This window comes from Taeniopygia guttata, chromosome 2 (assembly GCF_048771995.1).
Source record: "Taeniopygia guttata chromosome 2, bTaeGut7.mat, whole genome shotgun sequence".
Lineage (NCBI taxonomy): Eukaryota > Metazoa > Chordata > Aves > Passeriformes > Estrildidae > Taeniopygia > Taeniopygia guttata.
In genome coordinates, this window is record NC_133026.1 from 130,032,896 (window position 1) to 130,053,536 (window position 20,641).

The 20,641-nt window shown below is 43.7% G+C and overlaps 2 protein-coding genes across 6 annotated transcripts in view; one reads left to right on the forward strand and one right to left on the reverse strand.

The window, feature by feature from the left end:
- The window catches only part of STK3 (serine/threonine kinase 3), a 174,474-nt gene that overhangs the window by 13,614 nt on the left and 140,219 nt on the right, over positions 1–20,641 (reverse strand). The gene's annotated exons all lie outside the window — the stretch shown is intronic.
- Positions 15,120–20,614, forward strand: KCNS2 (potassium voltage-gated channel modifier subfamily S member 2). 5 transcript variants are annotated; one of them, XM_030266462.4, is made up of 2 exons: positions 15,120–15,256; positions 16,346–20,614. In XM_030266462.4, exons 1-2 carry the CDS (start codon positions 15,207–15,209, stop codon positions 17,814–17,816), a joined length of 1,521 nt encoding a protein of 506 aa, XP_030122322.1. In that variant the 5' UTR covers positions 15,120–15,206; the 3' UTR covers positions 17,817–20,614. The 5 variants fall into 5 exon arrangements, with proteins under 5 accessions (XP_030122322.1, XP_030122324.1, XP_030122323.1 ...); XM_030266464.4 differs by having other exon boundaries at positions 15,161–15,300; XM_030266463.4 differs by lacking the exon at positions 15,120–15,256 and adding an exon at positions 15,370–15,575.

Sequence of the window (20,641 nt, forward strand, 5' to 3'; positions counted from 1 at the left end):
AGCCTGCTGGCAATGCTCTGCCTGGCGCAGCCCTGGCAGCTGTTGGCCTCTGCTGCAGGGGCACACAGCTGGCCCACGGCCACCCTTCCATCCACCAGCCCCAGCAGGGCCTCCCCTGCCAGCTGCTCTCCAGGCAGGCAGCCCCCAGCCCATACTGCTGCAGCCCATCGGTCTGGCATGATGTTTTAATCTCTTTGGAAATAAAGGGATCATCTCCGTTCTGAACCCTTTACATGCGCAGTGAGACAGTCCCAGAAATGAACATTTCTCTCTCAGCCCTGAGGACTGGGCAAGCAAAGAGGAGATTTCAGCTAGCTAATGGGAAAGACTTTCTAATGGTAAGGAAAGTAAAGTGATGGAAAATCATGCAATCATGAAAATTCTATCACTGGAGCTTAGACCTAAGTATCTAACAGGAAAATATTAGGTCTAGTTGATCCTGCTTTCAGGCAGAGGAGTGGATTTAATGAACTGTAAAGGCTTTTGCCATGGTTTTCTGCTGAATCACTACACAAAAATAATGGCATCGACATTTGAAAAATCTTACCCTGTTATTCTAGGAATGGCATCTATCATCTCACACACTGTGAAACACAGGTACTTATTCCAAAAAAGGCATGTTTTGGTCTTCTCCTCTGCAGGATTGTGGTCTTCTACAAACATTGACAAATTATCTTCCCGGTACTCCTGAAGTTGAAAAGAAAATATTCTTCTATGTTTACTCATGGTCATTGAGTTAAAATTCCCAAAAGAAACCACAGACTTTGGCTTCTCATTTGAGATGCTCAAGAACAGATTTTTTCAGCATATAACGTGTATCTTCAAATCAAATTTCCCATAATCGTGAGTTTCCTGCATATCCCATATCAGATTCCAGTTGTCAAGGTTTCCAGAAAATCAGTTACCATCTGTGAAAAGTTGTGAGTTAAGTGACTAGCCTAGCATTACGTTTGGAATGAGGTGAAGTAGAATAACAACAAAATCCATAATAGCAACAAAATCCAATACCAAGACATACTCAGTTTCCCAAACCACAGTACAATCCTTTCCTATTTTGAAGTCCTCAGCCATCACCCTCCAAATTCCACACAGCTTCTGCAATAAGGTAACCATGATTTATCCCACAGCAGGTCCATTCTCTGCAGTGAGGGGAAAAAATGGCCAAGAAACCACTAGTTTGTGGTCATGCGATTTGAAATTGGAAGATAATGTAGACAATGGACCTGAATTATTGCAGTTTTAGTTCTGGCATTCCTTGGCCTTGCTTGGCAATTATTACGGTCTTTTCTGGGTTGGCTTTTTTAAATTTATTTTTTTTTTTACCAGTTCAAGTAGTTTCTTAAGCTTTTACAAAAGCAAATTGGAAAGACAAATTCTTCACATGGAACCAGCTGTTCCACAGCTGGGTAAACAGCAGAGCTGGAACTTTCGTATCCTCATCATAGTTCAGCGGGTGAGAGGAGAGACAGGGGCAAAACTGCTAATACTGAGACTCTGTTATCCTCAGATGGTGTTAGCAGTTGCATATCTTCAGACATGACTCATGCATTCCACAGGAAAAGTATGGCACCTCTTTTCTTGAAAAGGTAGTCCTCAGACAAATCTCCTGCTCTTACTTGAGTTTTCATCCCTCAGGTTTGCTTCATTTTATAGGTATACCAGCATATTGGCTATCCTCCAGATACAAAAAAAAACCACAAAGCCATATTGTTAAAAGAGGGTCCATTGGCAACAATTGTCTCCATAGATGTTAGGGCCAAATAACCCATGGTGGATTTGTAACTGGATAGGAAAGCTAAGTACCTTCTTCCTGCAACTGTGCATAGCTCCTGTGCTGCTTTTCTGAATCTAAAATAAGACTGAAAGCATAGATCTCCATTCTGAACTTCCACAGGTTTTATATTCTTCCAATTACCCTAAAGAGTTAATTTCAAATAAGCAACAGCACTGTTATACAATTTTTTTTCATTTAAAGATGGCTGTTTTCCCATGTTAAAAAATCACAAATGTTGTAATACACTTCTGAACATAAAGGCCCAATTCATTTCTTCTTTTTGGCAGGGTAAATCTCTTACCACAATCAAAGTCAACACAGAAGCTCCAATAAAGCAATTAGATCTGAAGTACCGCTGGTGATTTAGGCCTGTACATTAATGGGTCTCACTCTTCTGGCTCTAAATATATAGAATAACTGAAGAAGCCTTATGCATTTCCCTGCAGAAGAAAAGAAGCTAAGACTGGAAGTATTGCATTTGAGATGTAGAAGCAAGAATCACAGGACAAATCATTCAGAATAAATGATATTATTATTAGAATCATTTAGAAGTTGTGTGAAAAATGACAAGCTAAAAGGATGTGTTTAAACATGTCAAACATGTTTGGGATATCTCAGAAGGATTTCATCATCCTCAGATACAAACTGATTGGATTTGTTATTTAGGGCTAGCTGGCCCTAAAGCAATTCAGTACATTCTAAGGCCAGAAGAAAGTATCAGATGAAAAAAAGACAAGTTTTTGTCTATTGCTACTTTCAGCTCCAGTGACATATGTCATAAATCCATGTAACATCAGATTTTGACAATTTCTTTGCTTCTAGTAAGACTTTCTTAGAATAGTCTCATCCCTGAGTCTATTCTAAGTAAGGCTTTCAGCAAAGACCAGGGCTGATGTAGCCCATGAAACAGCAATAACAAGCAAAGGGATCAAAATCTGATGCCATTGATCCAGTTCAGTGCTATGGCAGAAACACCAGCCCTTGAATGGGAGCTAATGAAGCACATCTAATTTGGTATTTGAATCTCATCTCCACCTGTTTTTACACCCTCAGCTGAGAAACTGAAATGCTCTGCCTGCCACTATAAACTCTCAGGAAAATCTGCACTAATACTTAGGATTTTTAAATTTAATCTGACGAATGGTTGAAGCTGGTTGGTACCTCTGGGGAGCCTCCAGTCAATCCCCTGCCCAAACCAGGGTCATGTTACCCATGGTTATGTTCAATCAGGTTCTGAATATCTCCACAACCTCTCTGGGCAGCCTGTGGCAACACGTGACCACCCTTGCATTGAATATTTTCTTTTCTTATGCTTTAGTAAACTTTCCTGTGTTTCAGTTTGTTCCTGCTTTCTCTAGTCCTGTCACTGAGCACCACTGATAAGAGTCTGGCTCCATCTTTTATTCATCTCTTTACCCAATTAGCTGTTTTATGCACAATACTGAGATTCCCTGGAGCCTTCTCTTTTCTAGGCTGAACAGCCCAAGTTCTCACAACTTCTCATATGCCAGATGCTCCAGTCCTCTAAACATCTCAATGGCCCTTCGCTAGACTCACTTGAGGTACATCCATATCTATTGTGCTGGAAGCCCAGACCTAGCAGACTGTACTTCTTTGGAAGTCAGAGTGTAGGGAATGCTGTTCTCCAGGACGGTTTTGATGAATGGAGACGAGAGATCTCTGAAGGCTGCTCTTAAAATATCAGGTTTATTAGGGATGGTGAAAGGTGTTGCTTGGAGCTGCCACACGCAGCACGTGGCAAGGCCTGAGGGGATGGGGGAGGGGAGAGACAAGGAGTTCCAAGAGAGGGGAAGTTCCAAGAGGGGGGAGGATCCAAGAGGGCGTCTGGCTCCTCAGAGACCCCTTATCAAGGGGGGCTTCAAGGTGGGCTGGAACAAGACTTGGGCCAATGGGGTCACAGACACTTGATGCTTCAGCGGAGGGTTACAGGTGTGGGATGAACCATACATTCTGGGGGGTGAGATGGGACAGTCCATTCGACTTTTGGACCTATCTGTAGGTAAAGGTATTGTCCAGCCAGTAGGGGGGATTGTTTTCATCCTGGCTGTACTATCATAAATCTTTTGCCAGACAATTTTATTTATCCATCCTTCCCAACATCAGAGGATTATTATTCTGCATCTGTATGTACAGAAAATCAGAACTTTCCACTCTGGGAAATAATTTGCCACTTCCATGTGTTTATTCTTTAACTCTTTCACAGACAGAGAGTTGGAAGTTTTTCCAAAAAGTACCTGATGAGATATATTCCCTTGGAAAAGAAAAGGCCAAAGCCACATACTGCCAGCTGTTTGTAGCTATTCTGAAGTTAGCTTTAACATGCAGCCACAGCAGTGTGGGCATAGTGGGACATGGTTCAGTAGAGAACATCAATTCAAGCACAGTTTTGGGTCTGTCTGTATGTTACCAACTTACGGTGAAGTCCAGCCTGACCTGTCTCATACTGTCATTATCCATGAGAACCAGGGAACAGCTAGTGTGAGACTGCCTCTCTGCACAGTACTTGCATGTTAATTGGGCTATATGAGCATCTCCCCCATGTCTTCTTTCTCCTTGGGATGACCTGTGCTTTTGGGCCAGCCTCCAGGAAATCCCTGTGTCCTGCACAAGGCAACTTCATCGCTGTTGTCCCTCCATCTTTGCCAGGTTGTGTCTCTGATACAAATCCACCCAGGCTGACAAATTACTTTATTTAGTGTATTGGATCTGCAGAGAAGAGTTTTCCTGGCTTAGCTGTTTGCCTAGTATTGCAACAAGACTACCTATATAGAGAGTGTTTCTGTTACTAAAGGCATCACTGAGGAATGTTTAATTCTTAGCAGAACTCCAGTTCTTGTTCTACAAAATCCAGATGATATAAATAAATAAACCATGAAACATTCAGGGAAGGCAAATCACCAGTCCATCAAAATACCTGATAAATTAGTTCAACAAACTGGACTACAGACATGTTCAGTGATTCATCATCACAAAGAGTAAATAAATTCCGATTAAGCAAAACTTGATTGAATCATGCTGAAGTTTGGCACTTAACAAAATAGATCAGTCTGAAGTCTTACTTTAGGAACACATAATCTCTTAAGATTTATGAGTGTTATTGCTGACCACATATGTTTCTATGTTCCTGTTTGCTATGTTGAGAAATGGATACTCTGAGTGTACAAAGGTTTGCTTGCTATTACACATTTTAATCTCCAAGAAACTCTTCTCCTTATTCCCCTTTTTGGGGTACGGAACAAACTTTTGCAATAGTAAACTTCCTGATTTCCTCCTCTGCCCCAGTAAAATTTCAAATTTCTTCCAGGTTGTTTTCAGTTCCATCTGACCATTCAATTCGTTTTGCTAAAACAAATGTTGTGATGTAGCCAAAATGAAAGAGCTGAACTAAGGCATTTGGTGTCACTGCATTAAAAGAGCTGAGAATTCTTTCCAATAGCTGAAACAATTTTCACACAATGATCCTTGTTTTAATCTGTTGGTAGCTGTAGATTAGGAACAAAAAATGCCTATGGATATCTTTTAAGAAACAAATCGAGGGGAGAAATAACCTACCCACTTCTTACCATAATTATGTTTGTTTAATGTTTATAGTACAGCAATATCCGAGGTCACTGTCAGGGTGGAGATCCAGATGTGCTGACTGCTGTGAGAATGGCAAGATAAAGTCCTTTACAAAGCAAATTGAAAAATTATAACCACTTGAATGTCTGATGTCAAGTTCTCCTCTGGTGTAATACTAAAGCCCTCAAATATCTTTGTATTTGAGAATCTCTTTGTGCTATAAATATTGGGTAGGGATAGAGTTGGTATTATTAACCTTATTATACTAAGAGGTATAATATGCAGAACAAGTTCCAGACTAACAGTGGTGAGTACTCTGCATTCAGCCTTGGATGGCAATCATACTTTCCAGAATACTTAAAACAACAAATGGTGATTTTCCAGCCAACATCATGGATTGTGGGTCAACACTGTCAAAAGTTTGTATTTATAATCTGAGTTTATCACACAAGCAACAGTCTCATGTCCCTATCCAAGCAACTGCATGTATTTTCATCTGGAAATACTGATCTTCATCCATGTCCTCCATCCAGATTTTACTAAAGGAAGTAACATTGTGTGTGGAGGGCCCAAACATCAACATCCCAAGAGGTCACACTTAGAACTAGAATATGACTGAATTCTAGGTATGTTCAGTGCAAGTCAAAGTATCTTCTACATCAGATTAGTCTCTATTGCTATAGAAAAAAAAAACAAAAAACAAAAAAACACAACCCAACAAGAAACAACAAAAAATCCAAACAAAACAAACCACAGGGAGATTCATTTTGTAAAAAAGTCTTGTCCTAAATTCTAAGTATTAGTGGTTACCATACAAGCAGTGTTTACACACATACATGTGGATTGCCAACACAAAAATATTATTTTTCATATTATGACTGGGCTCTGAAATAAGCCTGTTCATTGTTTCTTGTGAATTACAAAAGTAATATTCACTGAAGCAAACCTGCCCTTGGTGATGCCTATGCTCCAGCCCATCTGTAGGTCAGAGAGGAATGTTTTACAAGACAGCTTCTCCTGTCTGCTAGGGCTTGTTCAAACAGATGTTCTCTGACTACTGGTGTGGTCTTTGTGGTGCTAAGTTTAAATTTTAAACCCATTTAAATTAACCCCAACAATACTGCAAAGGGAGAGCCCATTGCATTTTCCCCACTACACCTGGGAAAAGACTGGCTGAAGTACATAATATCATTGTTTTGTCTTAGGAACTGCAGAAAAACCATCTGCAGAGTATGCATCTATGTCAAGCACTCTCCAGAAAATATTTGCTCAAGATGACTTATAAAAGCAGTGTCACTTGACAGAGGGTACCAGGAAATGAGAAGGGGAGAACAAGGGACAGTGAAGCAGACCAGAAGGAAAGAAAAACATGTGTGCCAGTGGCAAAGGCACTGCTGCCTCTCAGGCAGCTCTTATACCAAGGCACAGCAGCAATACATCTGCTCTACTTGTGGCAGATTGTGTGAGTCACAAATAGGATTTCACAGCCAGCAGCAAACTTGTGAGCCATAAAACCCACTCCCTTCAATTACAGTGATCACCTCCCAGGGATATTGTAAGACTTGATCAACTGATATTTACAGAGTGCTTTGAGATCCTGAGATAAAAGTCACTATAAAAGGCTACAGATTTTTCATAACGCTCATAGACCACCTGCTCAGACCAGAAGCATTCACTTTTAACATCGCTTGAGCCAGCTACCAATCTGATATCTCCACAGGAATTTCCTAAAACAGATGTGGCTGTCACATTTAATCTTTCTTTTACAAGGAACTCTAAAAAAAGAAACTCCTGGAAAAGGAAATAAAACAAACTGCATTAAAACTGATGGTGAGAAGAAGCCCCATAATTCTGTTCCCACAGCTCATGGATTCTCCATCTGTACCTTTCAGAAAGCTGCCATAGTGACTAACTCTGTGAGCTTCACAAATTAGACCTGACCTAGATTCAGTGAAGTCTTTGATCTGCAGCTGGTTAGTGTAACATTCTGACTGCAGTGAATTTCAGAATTGTTTCACAAAGCAGCAGCTTCAAAAGAAAACAAATAAAACAGAATTCAGGTTTTCCTCACAACATGCTGGCCCTCATTTGACTGTATACCAAATGAATCAGTCAGCAAACCAAATGGTAAAGTTTAAACTACTGCTGTTTTCTCATAATTCTATAGTATATGCTCTTGAAAAAAATTATTTCATTATTTCCTCTCACTCCTTATTATAGGAATAACAAACTCCAGGAGACTGACAAGCATGATTCTGAAAACCAGAGGGGGTTATAATTAAGCATATTGTTAAGTGCTTTCTTGAATAGAGGTTAAAAAATTGAAGTTTAAAATCATGTTAGCTAAGGATAAAACAGTTCAGAGGCTTTTTTTATAAACTGATCTGAACCATATGAAATTCTTCAGAGCATGGATCTGGACTGGCATCCCTTCTGAATAAGGTTTCCCATGATGTTTTGGACTTTCTGCATTGTGTATAGAAACTGAGCACAGATGTCCCAACATGTTTCAGAAATTTTAAAACCTTTTGTTCCACGATAGCAATGGGAACAGTGGGAAACATTAATTACAGTCTTATTTGGTGATTTTTTTTTTAATTGGCTTGTTCTTGCTTTAAATATGATCCAAAAATATCACAGTGAATCAAATCCAAAGAAAATAGTTTCTTTATACTTCATCCAATAGTGAGAGGCCTCTTTATAACCGGAATCTTTTTGGAAGCATATAAGAATCTCAATCAGATATTTAGGTAGGCAAGTCTGACCTTTAGGATAAATTACAGACCAAATTCCTTTTGAGGTACGTTTCAAGCAAGGTACTGCCGTGGCAAAGTTACAGTGAATGACTCAGAGATAGACTGTTACTGCAAATAATTTGTTAGTATTTCTAAATGGGTGGAGTGCACCTATTCTAAAAAAATTGGACATAAGCATTATGCAGATTATGAAAAAGTTTTTAAATTCCTTTTGCTGTGTATGCAGTTATTAAAGAATATATGGTTAAGGCTGATTGTTTTTCACTAAACAGAATTTAAAAATCCCAAACCACTATCTCCATCCCAGTAGGGCTTGGTGCAGCACAAATCTTCCTCTTTGAGCTGTTAAAAAAAAAAAAAAAAAAAAAAGGGATGGGGGGGAGGAAAAAAAAAGCTAAAACCTGCTAAAGGCAATAACAGTACAGAAATCTATTTTATTGGCAGTGTGTGATGGCCATATATCTTCCAGATAGTGTACTACAAACATATCAAGGAGAGACTGATTTCCCTTTATCTCAGCTGGCAAACTATGCACATGGTGGTTTATGAGGCAGTGGTGAATGGTTCACACAAACTGAGAGAAATTATTCACAGTACCTGCTTTGGAAAGCTTCAGGAAGCCAGTTAAGTGTGATGTGCTTTCACTTGCTCCTTTTACGTGATACTAGGCTGCATATAAAAGGATATACCTGTACTGCCACTTTGGGATGACTCCTTTTCAGACCCACGCGACACTACTTCTTTAGTCACTCAGGACCATTAAATTTCTTCACACTCAGGCTGACTTCAGAGGCAAACTTTGCTCTTCTCTTGATGAAGAAACCAGTGTGAGTAAAGTGGATACTGAAGAACTGTGACTACCAGAGCCCGCAGGGCAAACAAAATCCTTTACAAGTAACGCAAAGATAAAACAAAGGATCTGATGTTGGGTGGCTTTATCAAAAACATACAATGCTAATATTTCATATTTAAGAAGCTGAGACCTTTGTTTAGAAGCCAAGAAACAGTAGCTTCTGAATCTGTGCTGAGCTGTACAAATATTGGGATGCAGGAAGCTGGAGCCCCTGATGGTCCTCTGTGGTCAGAACTGGGTCCTAATTATTAAGTCATCTCTCCAAAATCTTTCCAGTTAAATCTCTATGGCCTTATCTGAGGATCCAGTAAAGCTTTCTCTCAAGCTAGGATATGGCAATAGAAACCAGATATTGTATCAGCAAGTTATTGTGTCACTGTTTGGGGAGTCAGGGAGGCATGGTAGTGGCAACTCACACATGGAAAGCAAATAGCCCATCTTCTGCCTTCTCCCTATAGAAACAACCTTTGGGAGGTGCAGGGAACGCTGCCTTCCATTTCCTTTGCTTCTTTGTTTTATCTCATTCATTGATCTAGCTGGGCATTAAGGTTTTCAGTTGCAAAATAAATACATTTTGACAGATGAAGAGTAAGATTTGTTTTAAGTTAGTAAAGGTGCTTATGATCCCAAGCTCTACCTGGCACACTGCAGACTGGCCTCACACTCTGGATGTGCTGTCCACGAAATGATCAGTCCATCCTTGCCAATAACCCTAGTGATGAGGCTGGGCAACAAAAAGCAAGGGCAGTGAGCCAGGTGTCATGCCTGGGTATCTGCTGTATGGGGTGACTATATGGATGAGAAGATTTGGACACCCAGTAGAAACTCATACAAGGAGTTAGGACAGAAAGTCAATGGATTAAGAATTTATGTATGGCAGTAGAAGCAGTCTCTTCTGACTGTTACCAACACAATTTCAGTGTTGTTCCTATTTATTTGAAAAACATGGGATTAGCTAAGAATCTCCTAGCACCATACTCCCCCAAAAACATCAGGAAGAAGAAAGGAGATAATGCTGATCCACATGCAAGGCAATGGTAACAACATTGGAGCTGGCCCAGCATTGCAACACCAAACAACCTTGGCCTGGGTTTACAAACCTGTGCAAAGTATGGCGTGGCTGTTTGCTGCTCAGTGCTGACAGCAAGAACAGTCTGTGAGGCTGGGTCACTCAGCTCGAGAGGCTACTCCTGCCCTTCTGCATGCTGGTTTCATAATCAAAATCAGTTTTCCTCCCACACTGAAATAGCTGTAAGCTAGAAGGGGCTTTCTCATATTCATGCTTTCTTTGAATACTATGTTTCCAAGTAGGAACTTGAATAAGTTCCAAATAAGTAAGTTCGAAATGCAAGCGAAATAACCTTCAAACGCTCCGTGTCAGCTGACTGACAGAACAGAATTAGGCTTTTTAGTCATATTTTAGAACTAATAGCCATAACCTGCATCCAAGCAAGATCCTCTTTCTCCCCTCCTCCATTTGTACAAATATTAAAGAGGCCAAGCCCATTGCTGTCTGCAACACATGCCACTGTGAAAGTGACTATTGCACTGCATTTGGTCATCTTCACATCCAAAAATGCAGCTCTAAAACCCTCTCTTTCCCACTGCTCATTGCTACTGGCAATGCTTACTGGTGCAGCTCAGCTGGAGTCTGGGGGTCTGTAGGTATGGCTCATTTCACCCATCTCAGACACCAGTTTTCACTAGGGGACAGAAGGTTTTAAAATTCTACGACCTATCTAAAAAAAAGTCACAATTATCTAATAACCTTTTTTTTTCTTCTTTTTTTTTTTCTTTTTGCTTGCATTCCATGATTCTGGGACGTAGTGATTTAATTAAGGAAGACAATGCTCCCCACTGGGCTTGCAAAAGCAAATATTCCCACAGAGTCAAGAATCAGGTGGTGCAGGCACAGCAGTGACTAAGGAGGTCAACTCACAACAAAAGGCAGAATACCACAGTCATCACAGTAAAACTCCAATGCTCCTGCAATCACTGCACCACAAAATATCAGTATTTGCCACTCTGTTGAGGTGCTGTCAGACAAAAGGAAATGTTCCATTCATGTTCAGTACATGATTCAGTTTCTTCAGCTGCCAGATGGTCTCTCTGTGGTCCACTGAGTTCCACGGTGTCACAGTGAAGGTCTGTTTCCAGACATGGCTATCAATGCCTTGTAAACTTACAGATTAGTAAGTGTAAAGTAAAGTGACTTTCCTCGCTCCCCCATTTTATACTGCAAATGCCACAGAGCTTGTGCAAAGCCTTTGCCTTCTAAGAAAAGCAGGCATGTCTGTCAGGGCACTCACAGGGTGAGCAGACTCATAAACAAATGGCACTTCTTTTATGCCTCTGGTTATGAGGGTTTTAGAGTGATGAAAAAAGCAGGGACAATCTCAGCTTTCATTAGACTTCCAGTTAGAAAAAGCTGGCTACAGACTGACAGGAATCAAGCATCATGAGAGTGGCTGCCTTGCTGACATGGGGAAGGTAAGAAAAGGTGTGTTTAGATGGGTCCCTCTTCTGCAATATTCTCTCTCAAAATTCTGTCAAATTGAGACTGTACTCAGATTAGTTGGATAAATATCCAGAAACTGATGTAGTCTTTATGAATTTGTTTAAATCCATTATCAACTTCATTCTTATAAACTTGGCAATGTTCTGCAACAATCCTTTTCTAGTATTTAGTGAGCATGATGTGCAAAGTTATTTTTACTTCTTCTAAACATATTTACTAACTGGCCACAGTTAACAGTTGTGGCAGTAGAAAAGCCAACACAGAAAGGTCTCAGCCACCTTTGGAAAGAAAAGCAGGTTGTATCTATAGATCTTAAACTAAGACATTAAGATGCATTAAGACCCCTGGATTTTCCAATCTGTCTGTAACAAAAGGAAAGAGTCAACAAGCATGTACATTTGAATCTGGCCCTAGGGACAGAGGGAAACCTTTCAGTAAGTATTAAATTCAGAATAAAGTTCCACCTTCAGTGTAATAGATGGTTGTGTCCTCAAATTCAAAGTGAATCCACCATATTCACCATGCCAATAAAACTGCTGACTTTGGTCCCATAACTTCCTTTAGACCCAATTCAGTATTTCATTAACACTTGTAGATTTAGTAATTTTGGAGCAGTTCCACTTCTTCCAAAGGTGACAATGCATCTCAGATGCCGTGTCATGCCTGCAGGACAGAATGCCACATGTCCCCAGCAGTGTTAGCTCACCGCAGTGGTGGTGGGGCAGCCAGCAGGGACCAGGCAGGGGGTATGCCTGAGGACATGGCCTCTGAGGCAGCAGCTTCCTACACTGACTCAGTCAGTAGGATGGCAATAATTTCCACATTCCCTCGCAGTTCAGGTCGCCACAAACCCCAGGCTGGGTGTATTGTCAAACACTGTAGTTGCCATGTCTCCCTGGCCCTGGAGGGCACCTGTACCCACACCGTGTTTTTACACAGCACTGGCACCTTCTCATATTCCTTAAATAACCTGGTACCACGTGTACCAGTAAAACAAGTCCCATCTCACACAGTCTCAGTCAGAAATTATAACCACCAAACCCAAAGTTAGTTTAGCTTTTGTAATATTACCCTAGGGTAATATGAATCATTCATTCATCTCCCCACTCCAACAGGCAATTCTTTCACACTTCCTTATGCTCCCAGCCCAGCCCCACCTCAGCACTGATCTTGCATTCTCTACAGTCCAAGAAGTGTCCACAAGGCAGTGTAAACCAAGTGTTGTTTTGTATTTATTTGGTGTATTATCAGTGCATCCCAAAATGTGTTCTTATCTGACACATCACAAGCTCATTTTGTGTAAAAATGACATACCTGATTTCTTTTGACATATCTTTTGCCTCAGATTACACCAGTGATAGTGTGTTCACAGCAATTTTTTCTGCATTTACTGCTGGGAAAGGCAAACTTATATGTCCATGGAGCAGAGTGGGCCCTTTACAAAAAAAAAAAAAAAAAGAAAAAAAAAATCAGAAAAATCAGATGGATTTTGGATTACTAATTTGGGAGCTGGAATCATTTTAGCCTTATTAGCAAAATGCTTGGGCTGAGCCTATTAGCCCTAATTACAGGAGCAGTTATATGAGACCAGAGAGAGCTGTATCCTTATGTGTTTTTTACTGAGAAAATGCAACTTAGAAAAGTGACCAGCAATTTTGCCAAGGTACAGATAAGATCAGAGATTGATAAATGAGTAATGAGACTGCCTATAACCATTTTTTTCTTAGCCAAGTCACTTAGAAGGTGAGAACAATCTATAAAAGCTTGGAAATCCTCTAAATATGTCTCCACTTAGTTTGTTCTAAAGCAGCATTAGGGAAAATATTTAATTAAAGAATAAGAAACAAAAGTATTTTTTAAAAATTGCTGAAGATGTTTCAATATGTTTGAAGCTCCCACTAGCTACCCAGAATGGAGCAGAGCTGAGGGAAATACACAGACATCGCTTGAATGTACTTCCAGCAGCAGCAGCTCATTATTCCTTGTAATGTTAATGAGGAATATGAGTTATTTTTGTTCTCCTAAAAGTGAGTGGGAATTTACAATAGAGAATTTTTGTGATTTATCCAAACCCTGGGGAACGTGATGGGGCCACGTTCAAAATCCAACTCAAAATTTTAACGTGGTGGTTTCCCAGTCCTGTGTCCTGCTCCCCCTTGCCCCAGGCATTAAAAGCCAGTATAATTAGAGCTCCCCAGTGCCAGCAGAGCCCCGAGAGGAGGCGGCTCTCACGAACTAACACAACAGCTACAGTGCCGCTGGGAAGCAGGAGGGCTGCCTCTCTGGACATGAAACAACACTGTTACAGGGAAGCGGGCAGGTCGCCACTGCATTTGCAAAGCCTACTCCCTGCTATGCGCAGTCTGTCCCCTGCGTGCCACTTCCGAGCAGGTGGAGAGCTGGAGGGACCGGGCTGAGAGGAGCAGCACTTTCCCTGTCCAGGAGAGCAGCCTGGTGCCCGTAATTCCATGCGGATCCAGCGTGCCCTGGGATGTCGCCGGACACGCAGTGACGCATGCTGGGACACAGAGCCCTGAGCCAGGGCGTCTGTAGGAAAGGGAGGCAGGAGGCACTCACCAGCAGCAGAGCAAAGCAAGAGGACACACCACCCAAGAAAAGGCGAGCAGGGAGACCATCTGTAGCATCGCTGGACACAGGATCGTCGGAAGCATCTTGGGGGGCTGAGGGTGCTGTGGGTCCCCGCACACCACTGTGGGAGTGTCCCAGAGGTGTGGAGTCTTTGACCACACAATGCACCAGCCTTGCATGGTGGGATATGGTGGGGTGATCATGACACCCCAGGTAAAAAAGCTGAGCAGGCTCTTGGAGACCTGGCCAGTGGCATACACCAGGACTTATTTGCCCTACTCCATGTCTGTACTCAGTTTCCTGGGCTCTTAAAGGGCTGATCTTTAATATTGGGAGCTTCTTGTAAATGAAGCTCACCTGTGACTGGACTTGGACGTTATAACCGCTCTTCCTCAAGGCTTTGAGGAACAAGCCGAAGGTGATGTGTAGGGCAGGAGTGTTCAGCGCTCTGACAGGGCTGAGGGAAGCAAGAGCAGAGTCTTCATCCCCCTGCACATTCTAACCCTACAAAGCACTGACAGCAGTGCATTTCCAGGAGCCGGATTTCAGAGGCATGGGACCACGAGTGAGAGGCGGTCACGAGGCAGCTTGCAGGAGACGATGTGGGTTATCCCGGCATAAAGCACCTGTTTCGGAGCATCTGTGCTCTGCACAGCCGGCCCTGCTCAGGGCGGGGTCAGGTGCGCAGGGATTGCCACGATCAGGCTTCCCCCGAGAAACTCGGCCTCACCCCGGGCTCAGCAACAGAGGGGCGATTTCTTCCCAGTCGCCTGCAGCGTGGACAGGGACACGGCCATCGCTGACCATGTGCTAGCACATGGACACTATTCCATGTGCTAGCACGAAAAGTCTATCCACCAAGAGCAGCAGCACAAGGAGGTCAGCCCTCCCACCCGCCCTGCTCGCGGTGCCGCCGCTCACGATTATCCCCCCCCCCCCCCCCCCGAAATGGCTGGCGGGGCTGTGTGCCGAGGTCGGGGGTTCCCAGCCGGCGACTGAGGGGGGCGACGAGCAGCTTCAACGCGCAGCTCGCTCCCCTCACACCAAATCGCTCTGACAAGTGTCCCCGTCTTTCCTGCTGTCAGTCTCCGCAGGGACCCTGCTCAGGCGCCACAGCCAGGACCCGCTGGTGCCATGGGCGGGCGGGGTAGCGGCACCCGCTGCCCCGGTCCCTTCCCGGCAGGGTGAGGGGAGAGCGGCGGGGGCGGGCGACGCCCCTCGGCAGAAGGTCCGCGGGTCCGCGGGTGCTCGGAGCCACTGCGGCCGCGGGTGGGCGTCCCCCGTCCCCCCTCGGGAGGTTGTGCCGCTCGGAGCCGGCGTGAAGCAGGATCGCGGTGGGGAGGAAACCCGAGTTTGCGGCGCCGCTGCCGCCGGTGCGCGGGGGCAAGAGCGAGAGCGAGCGAGCGGAGGCACCTTCGGCACACCGGCTCCGCTGGGCCGCCCCTCCGCAGCCCTGGTGCCCACGCACCCGGCCCGATCGCTGCCGGCGGGGTCGGGCCGGGGGTAGGTGGGAGCGGCGGGGGCGGGCGGCAGCCGCGGGGGTCGTCGCCATGACGAGCGGGCGTGCCGCCGCCTCCCGCCGCTGAGCGGGGCGGCCGCTGTCCCTTCAGCACCGCGCGGCCGGCGGGGCCGTCCTGCCCTGCCCTGCCCGGCACCGGCACGGCACCGGCACCCCCCGATACCAGCACCACGCCCGGCACCGGCAGCCCCGGGCAGCGAGGCGAGCCCTGGCGGCCCCCGCGGGCGGCGGCGATGGCGGGCGGGGGCCGGGGGCATCAGGGCGCGCCGGCGGGGGGCCGCGGCCGCTGAGGCAGCAGGTAGGGCGGGCGCGGAGCGCCGCGGAGCCGGGCGGGGCGGGCTCCCCGCGGGTCGGAGCGCGGCTCCGGCCCCTGAGCGCGGCGTGGGACGGGACCCCGGGCGGCGGCGGGGCTCCTTGTGTGGCGGGGCCGGGAGCGGCGGGAGGGAATGAAAGGTCCGCGCGGCCCCGGGGGCACGGAGGCCGTGAGTAACGGGGGCTGGTGGGAGCGACAGCCGCAGCCCAGGTGAAGGGCGAGGGGAGGGACAGGAGCCTGCCGCGGGAACAAAGGAGCCTCCCTCAAGGTCTTCAGTGGGAGGTGGGAAAAAAGAAAAGAGGGAAAAGGGGAGAGACGGGGGCAGAGGGAGAAAAAGGGAAGGAGGGAAAGTGAGTGAACAGGGGGAAAAGAAAGAAAGAGATTGGTGAACATGCTCTAGATTTGTACATTCTGCCAACTTTCTGTGTAATTGTATCCTAGGTTTTCATTCCCTACCCACCTTTGGAAGGAGCTCACTATGACAGGGCAGAGTCTGAGGGCTTTATCTGAAGCAAATTTTGAAGACAATGAGATCAGCATCAACGTTGGAGGCTTTAAGAAAAAGATGAGATCCAACACATTATTAAGGTTCCCCGAGACCAGGCTGGGCAAATTGCTGAGCTGCCACTCAAAGGAGTCTATACTGGAGCTTTGTGATGACTATGATGACACCAAGAATGAATTTTATTTTGACAGGAACCCCGAGCTCTTTCCTTACGTGCTACATTTTTATAACACCGGCAAGCTCCATGTGATGGGTGAACTCTGTGTCTTTTCTTTCAGCCAGGAGATTGAATACTGGGGAATCAATGAATTCTTTATAGACTCCTGCTGCAGTTATAGCTACCATGGGAGGAAAATGGAGCCAGACCAAGAGAAATGGGAGGAACAAAGTGACCAGGAAAGTACAACATCTTCTTTTGATGAGATTTTGGCATTCTACAATGATGCCTCTAAATTTGACAAACAGCCCTTTGGAAACATCAGGAGGCAGCTCTGGCTTGCTTTGGATAATCCTGGGTACTCGGTTTTAAGCCGCATCTTCAGTGTCCTTTCAATAGTAGTGGTGTTGGGCTCCATTGTGACTATGTGCCTGAACAGCCTCCCAGACTTTCAGATTGTTGACAGCAATGGCAACACCGAGGAAGACCCTCGCTTTGAAATCGTGGAACATTTTGGTATTGCATGGTTCACTTTTGAACTGGTGGCAAGATTTGCAGTAGCTCCCGACTTTTTAAAATTTTTCAAGCATGCCCTGAATTTGATTGACCTAATGTCTATCCTTCCATTTTATATTACATTAATTGTCAACTTGGTGGTGGAAAGTAGTCCAACTTTAGCAAATTTAGGCAGAGTTGCACAAGTCCTGAGACTCATGAGGATTTTCCGCATATTAAAGCTTGCTAGACACTCCACAGGTCTCAGGTCTCTTGGAGCAACTCTGAAGTACAGCTACAGAGAGGTGGGGCTTCTTTTACTCTACCTCTCTGTTGGCATCTCCATTTTCTCAGTAGTGGCTTACACCATTGAGAAAGAAGACAATGAGGGGTTAGCCACCATCCCTGCTTGTTGGTGGTGGGCCACTGTTAGCATGACCACAGTTGGCTACGGGGATGTGGTGCCAGGGAGCACTGCTGGCAAGTTGACAGCATCTGCATGCATCCTAGCTGGTATCCTAGTGGTAGTGCTTCCCATTACACTGATCTTTAATAAATTCTCCCACTTCTATAGGCGTCAGAAGCAGTTAGAGAGTGCCATGAGAAGCTGTGATTTTGGTGATGGCATGAAAGAAGTTCCATCTGTCAACTTAAGGGACTACTATGCTTATAAAGTTAAATCCCTCATGGCCAGTCTGACCAATATGAGCAGGAGTACCCCCAGTGAGTTGAGCCTGAATGATTCACTGCATTAGTGTACAAGTCTGACAGCAGTTTGCATGAGAGCTATCAAGAGCTATGTTTGTAAATGTTTTCCTATTTGTCTTTTTTTTTTCCCCAAGAAGATAGTGTTGCTGACACTGCACTTTGCACTTGAGAAACTAAAGACATTTCTATTACGAGTTAACAGTTTGCACATTTTCATCCTGTTGCATAAGGGTACTAAGTGCTGACTTTTCCATACAAATGTTACCACTTCCATGCCATTAGTGCTAGTGGTATAGTGATGATCTGTTACTTTATGCATCTTCTCATATGAGCAGAGAAATTAATGTACCCAAGTGGAATAAAAATTCTCAGCTGTGACATGAGTAATGAAAAAATCACCTATCACTTATATTGGTGTCTGTACTAGTATAAGACTTCCCATGCATTTTACAAGGGTTTGAAACAGCCACCTGTGAGTCACTGATACAAAAACACTTCTACCTATATTGCTGACCAATAATTCTGAACATCACTTGCCTGAAAACACCTCTGAGTTTGCTTATTCTCGAGTATGTGTGTTAAAATCTGGGTGTTGTTGTTCTGAAATGTTATGTATAATATTTTTCAGAATCTTATGGGCATAGACCTTCCTCTGTTTCCAAGATTAGATCAATACTGAACCCTCAAAGTAGGCCACCCCTCATTTTCAGATAGCTACATATTCTAAGACTACATTTCCACAAGTGACTCTAGGTATGGAAGCCCATCTAGAGTTCTCAGGATCCCATTCCGAGAAGGGATCTGCTCACAGCTCAGTCCCAGTGCAACTGCAAATGTGTTGTATCAGTCCACCAAAATGGTTTTGAGATTAGGCATATGAAAATGTGGGCTTTAAACAATTAGAAGCACCAATGAAAAACTTGGATTCGATTAATGAAGTGAAATATTCCCTCATGAACAGTACAGGCAGCATTTTAGGAGTTGACATTCATATACTGCAAAAAGACTAATTATAAAGATGCCATATGTGATGCTGAGATATAAAATCTAATTTTATCAGTAAAGCTTGAAAGCAGGTGTTGATGACAGACAATTCCATTAAAATTTCTGCCAAGGAATCTCTAAGCAAAAAACCATTTTCACTCAGAAAGAAACTCTTAATTTACAGATAAGGGAGAGTATAAAAGCCTAAGAAGGGAACAGATAAAGAGCTTAATACTGCAGTATCTGTGGGTAGATCCTCCTACCTACTTCTGTGATGTCAATTTTAATCCTTTCAAGGGCTGGCATATACTTGTTTAAAAAAAACAAAAAAACAACATGAGAGAACAGATCATATGTGATTTCAAGAGTAATAATGAATCTTCATAGAGTTGTTTTTTGAGTGCTCAGTCTCCTCCCTTACACAATTGTATAGAGATCAAACACTTGTAGTCAACAGGCAGAAGCCACTGCTTCTCTCTTTTTACTTCTGTGCTAGAAAAAAATCTACTGGCACTCAGTGGGCAGAACAGTATTTCTCTTCAGATCCTACTGCTTTTCCATCCCATTCATTACATATAATGTTCCAGTTGATTTTTTTGTTTTACTTGGGAAGACTAGAGAGATGCAGAAATTAAGTTCAAGCTAGTTAGAAGAGAAATTAAAATTCTAAAGCTGAAATTGTCTTGTTTGGAAGACTGTGTTTTTCATGACAAACGGTGACTCAACCAACAAAATAAAGCAAATATGATATGAATAGGTAATTGCCTCATTTAGGCTATTAGAGGTTGCAGCTTGGTCTGGATCTTTTGATACTGTATCAGCTCCACCTAAAAAAAGAAAGCTGAGCACCCAGGATCAGATTTCTGTTTGCCCAGTGATCTATGACAGAATACACAGTGTGAAATAAGTTACCCCATTTCTGTTGAACACCATCACTTCCGTAGCTGATTTAGGCCATGAAGTGTGAGGGGAAAAGGTCCTTTCCAACCTTACCAATTATCGACACAGCCTGCACAAGTTATAAGTCAATTGGCAAGCCATTGCTTGCTGTCCCTGAAATTGAAAGTGCCATATATGTGGTTCTGAAGGTAGACTTAGGTAACTTGAATTTGGTATCCAAACTTGAAATATTTTGCTAAGGTTTGCGCTTCTGGATAGGGCTGGTTCAATTCAATTTGTGCTGACTCCCAGGCATAAATTCAGTACTCCTGTCCCTGATTCATACTGCACGTGTGTAAGCTATGACACACCCACAAACAGCCACCTCACACACTCAGCAGCGGCAGTGTGAGGTCACTTGTTGAACTGAAATACCAAGAAAGAAACAAGGGGAGGAAGATGTGGGCATGGGCAGCACATACCCTCCAGTCATGCTGCAAGGGTGGCAAATTCTCTCACTGATGCAAAGGACGCTGCAAACTCCATCTCTTGGTTGGGGCTTTTGGAGAGCTCGGCTCCAAGCAGTGGTTTTATCTCAGTTTCATAAACAGTAGATTTACAGAGCTGAAAACCAGAGATTTTCAGAGGAATTATTTGGTGAGACCTGTAGACTTGCCAAAGAGCCACAAATTCCCTCAGCTGTTGCTAGTTTAACATTGCAAAGGCTGGATTTAACTTTGCAACACATCATTTCAATAACCTATAGCTTATCTTATATTCTAGATTTATTATTATTTGTAGGGCTGATGTTCTGTCATTTCTGCAAATATTGACTGGAACGTGTCCAAATTGCATTTTACTAAAGAAAATGAAATACCCAAGGATTCCAACTTTTATTGTATTGGTTGAAAGGAATTTTCATTATTGCATTTTTATATAAGTGCTTTTGATCAAAGACACTAAATAAAGTATTGAAATTTAAGATGTTCTTATTATCATGACAATTACT

Bases quoted from the DNA above. Each gene is read 5' to 3' on its own strand.
- KCNS2 (XM_030266462.4), top strand. From the start codon at position 15,207: ATGGGCGGGCGGGGTAGCGGCACCCGCTGCCCCGGTCCCTTCCCGGCA. The intron at 15,257-16,345 runs GTGAGGGGAGAG...ATTGTATCCTAG, and splicing joins CCCGGTCCCTTCCCGGCAGG to GTTTTCATTCCCTACCCACC.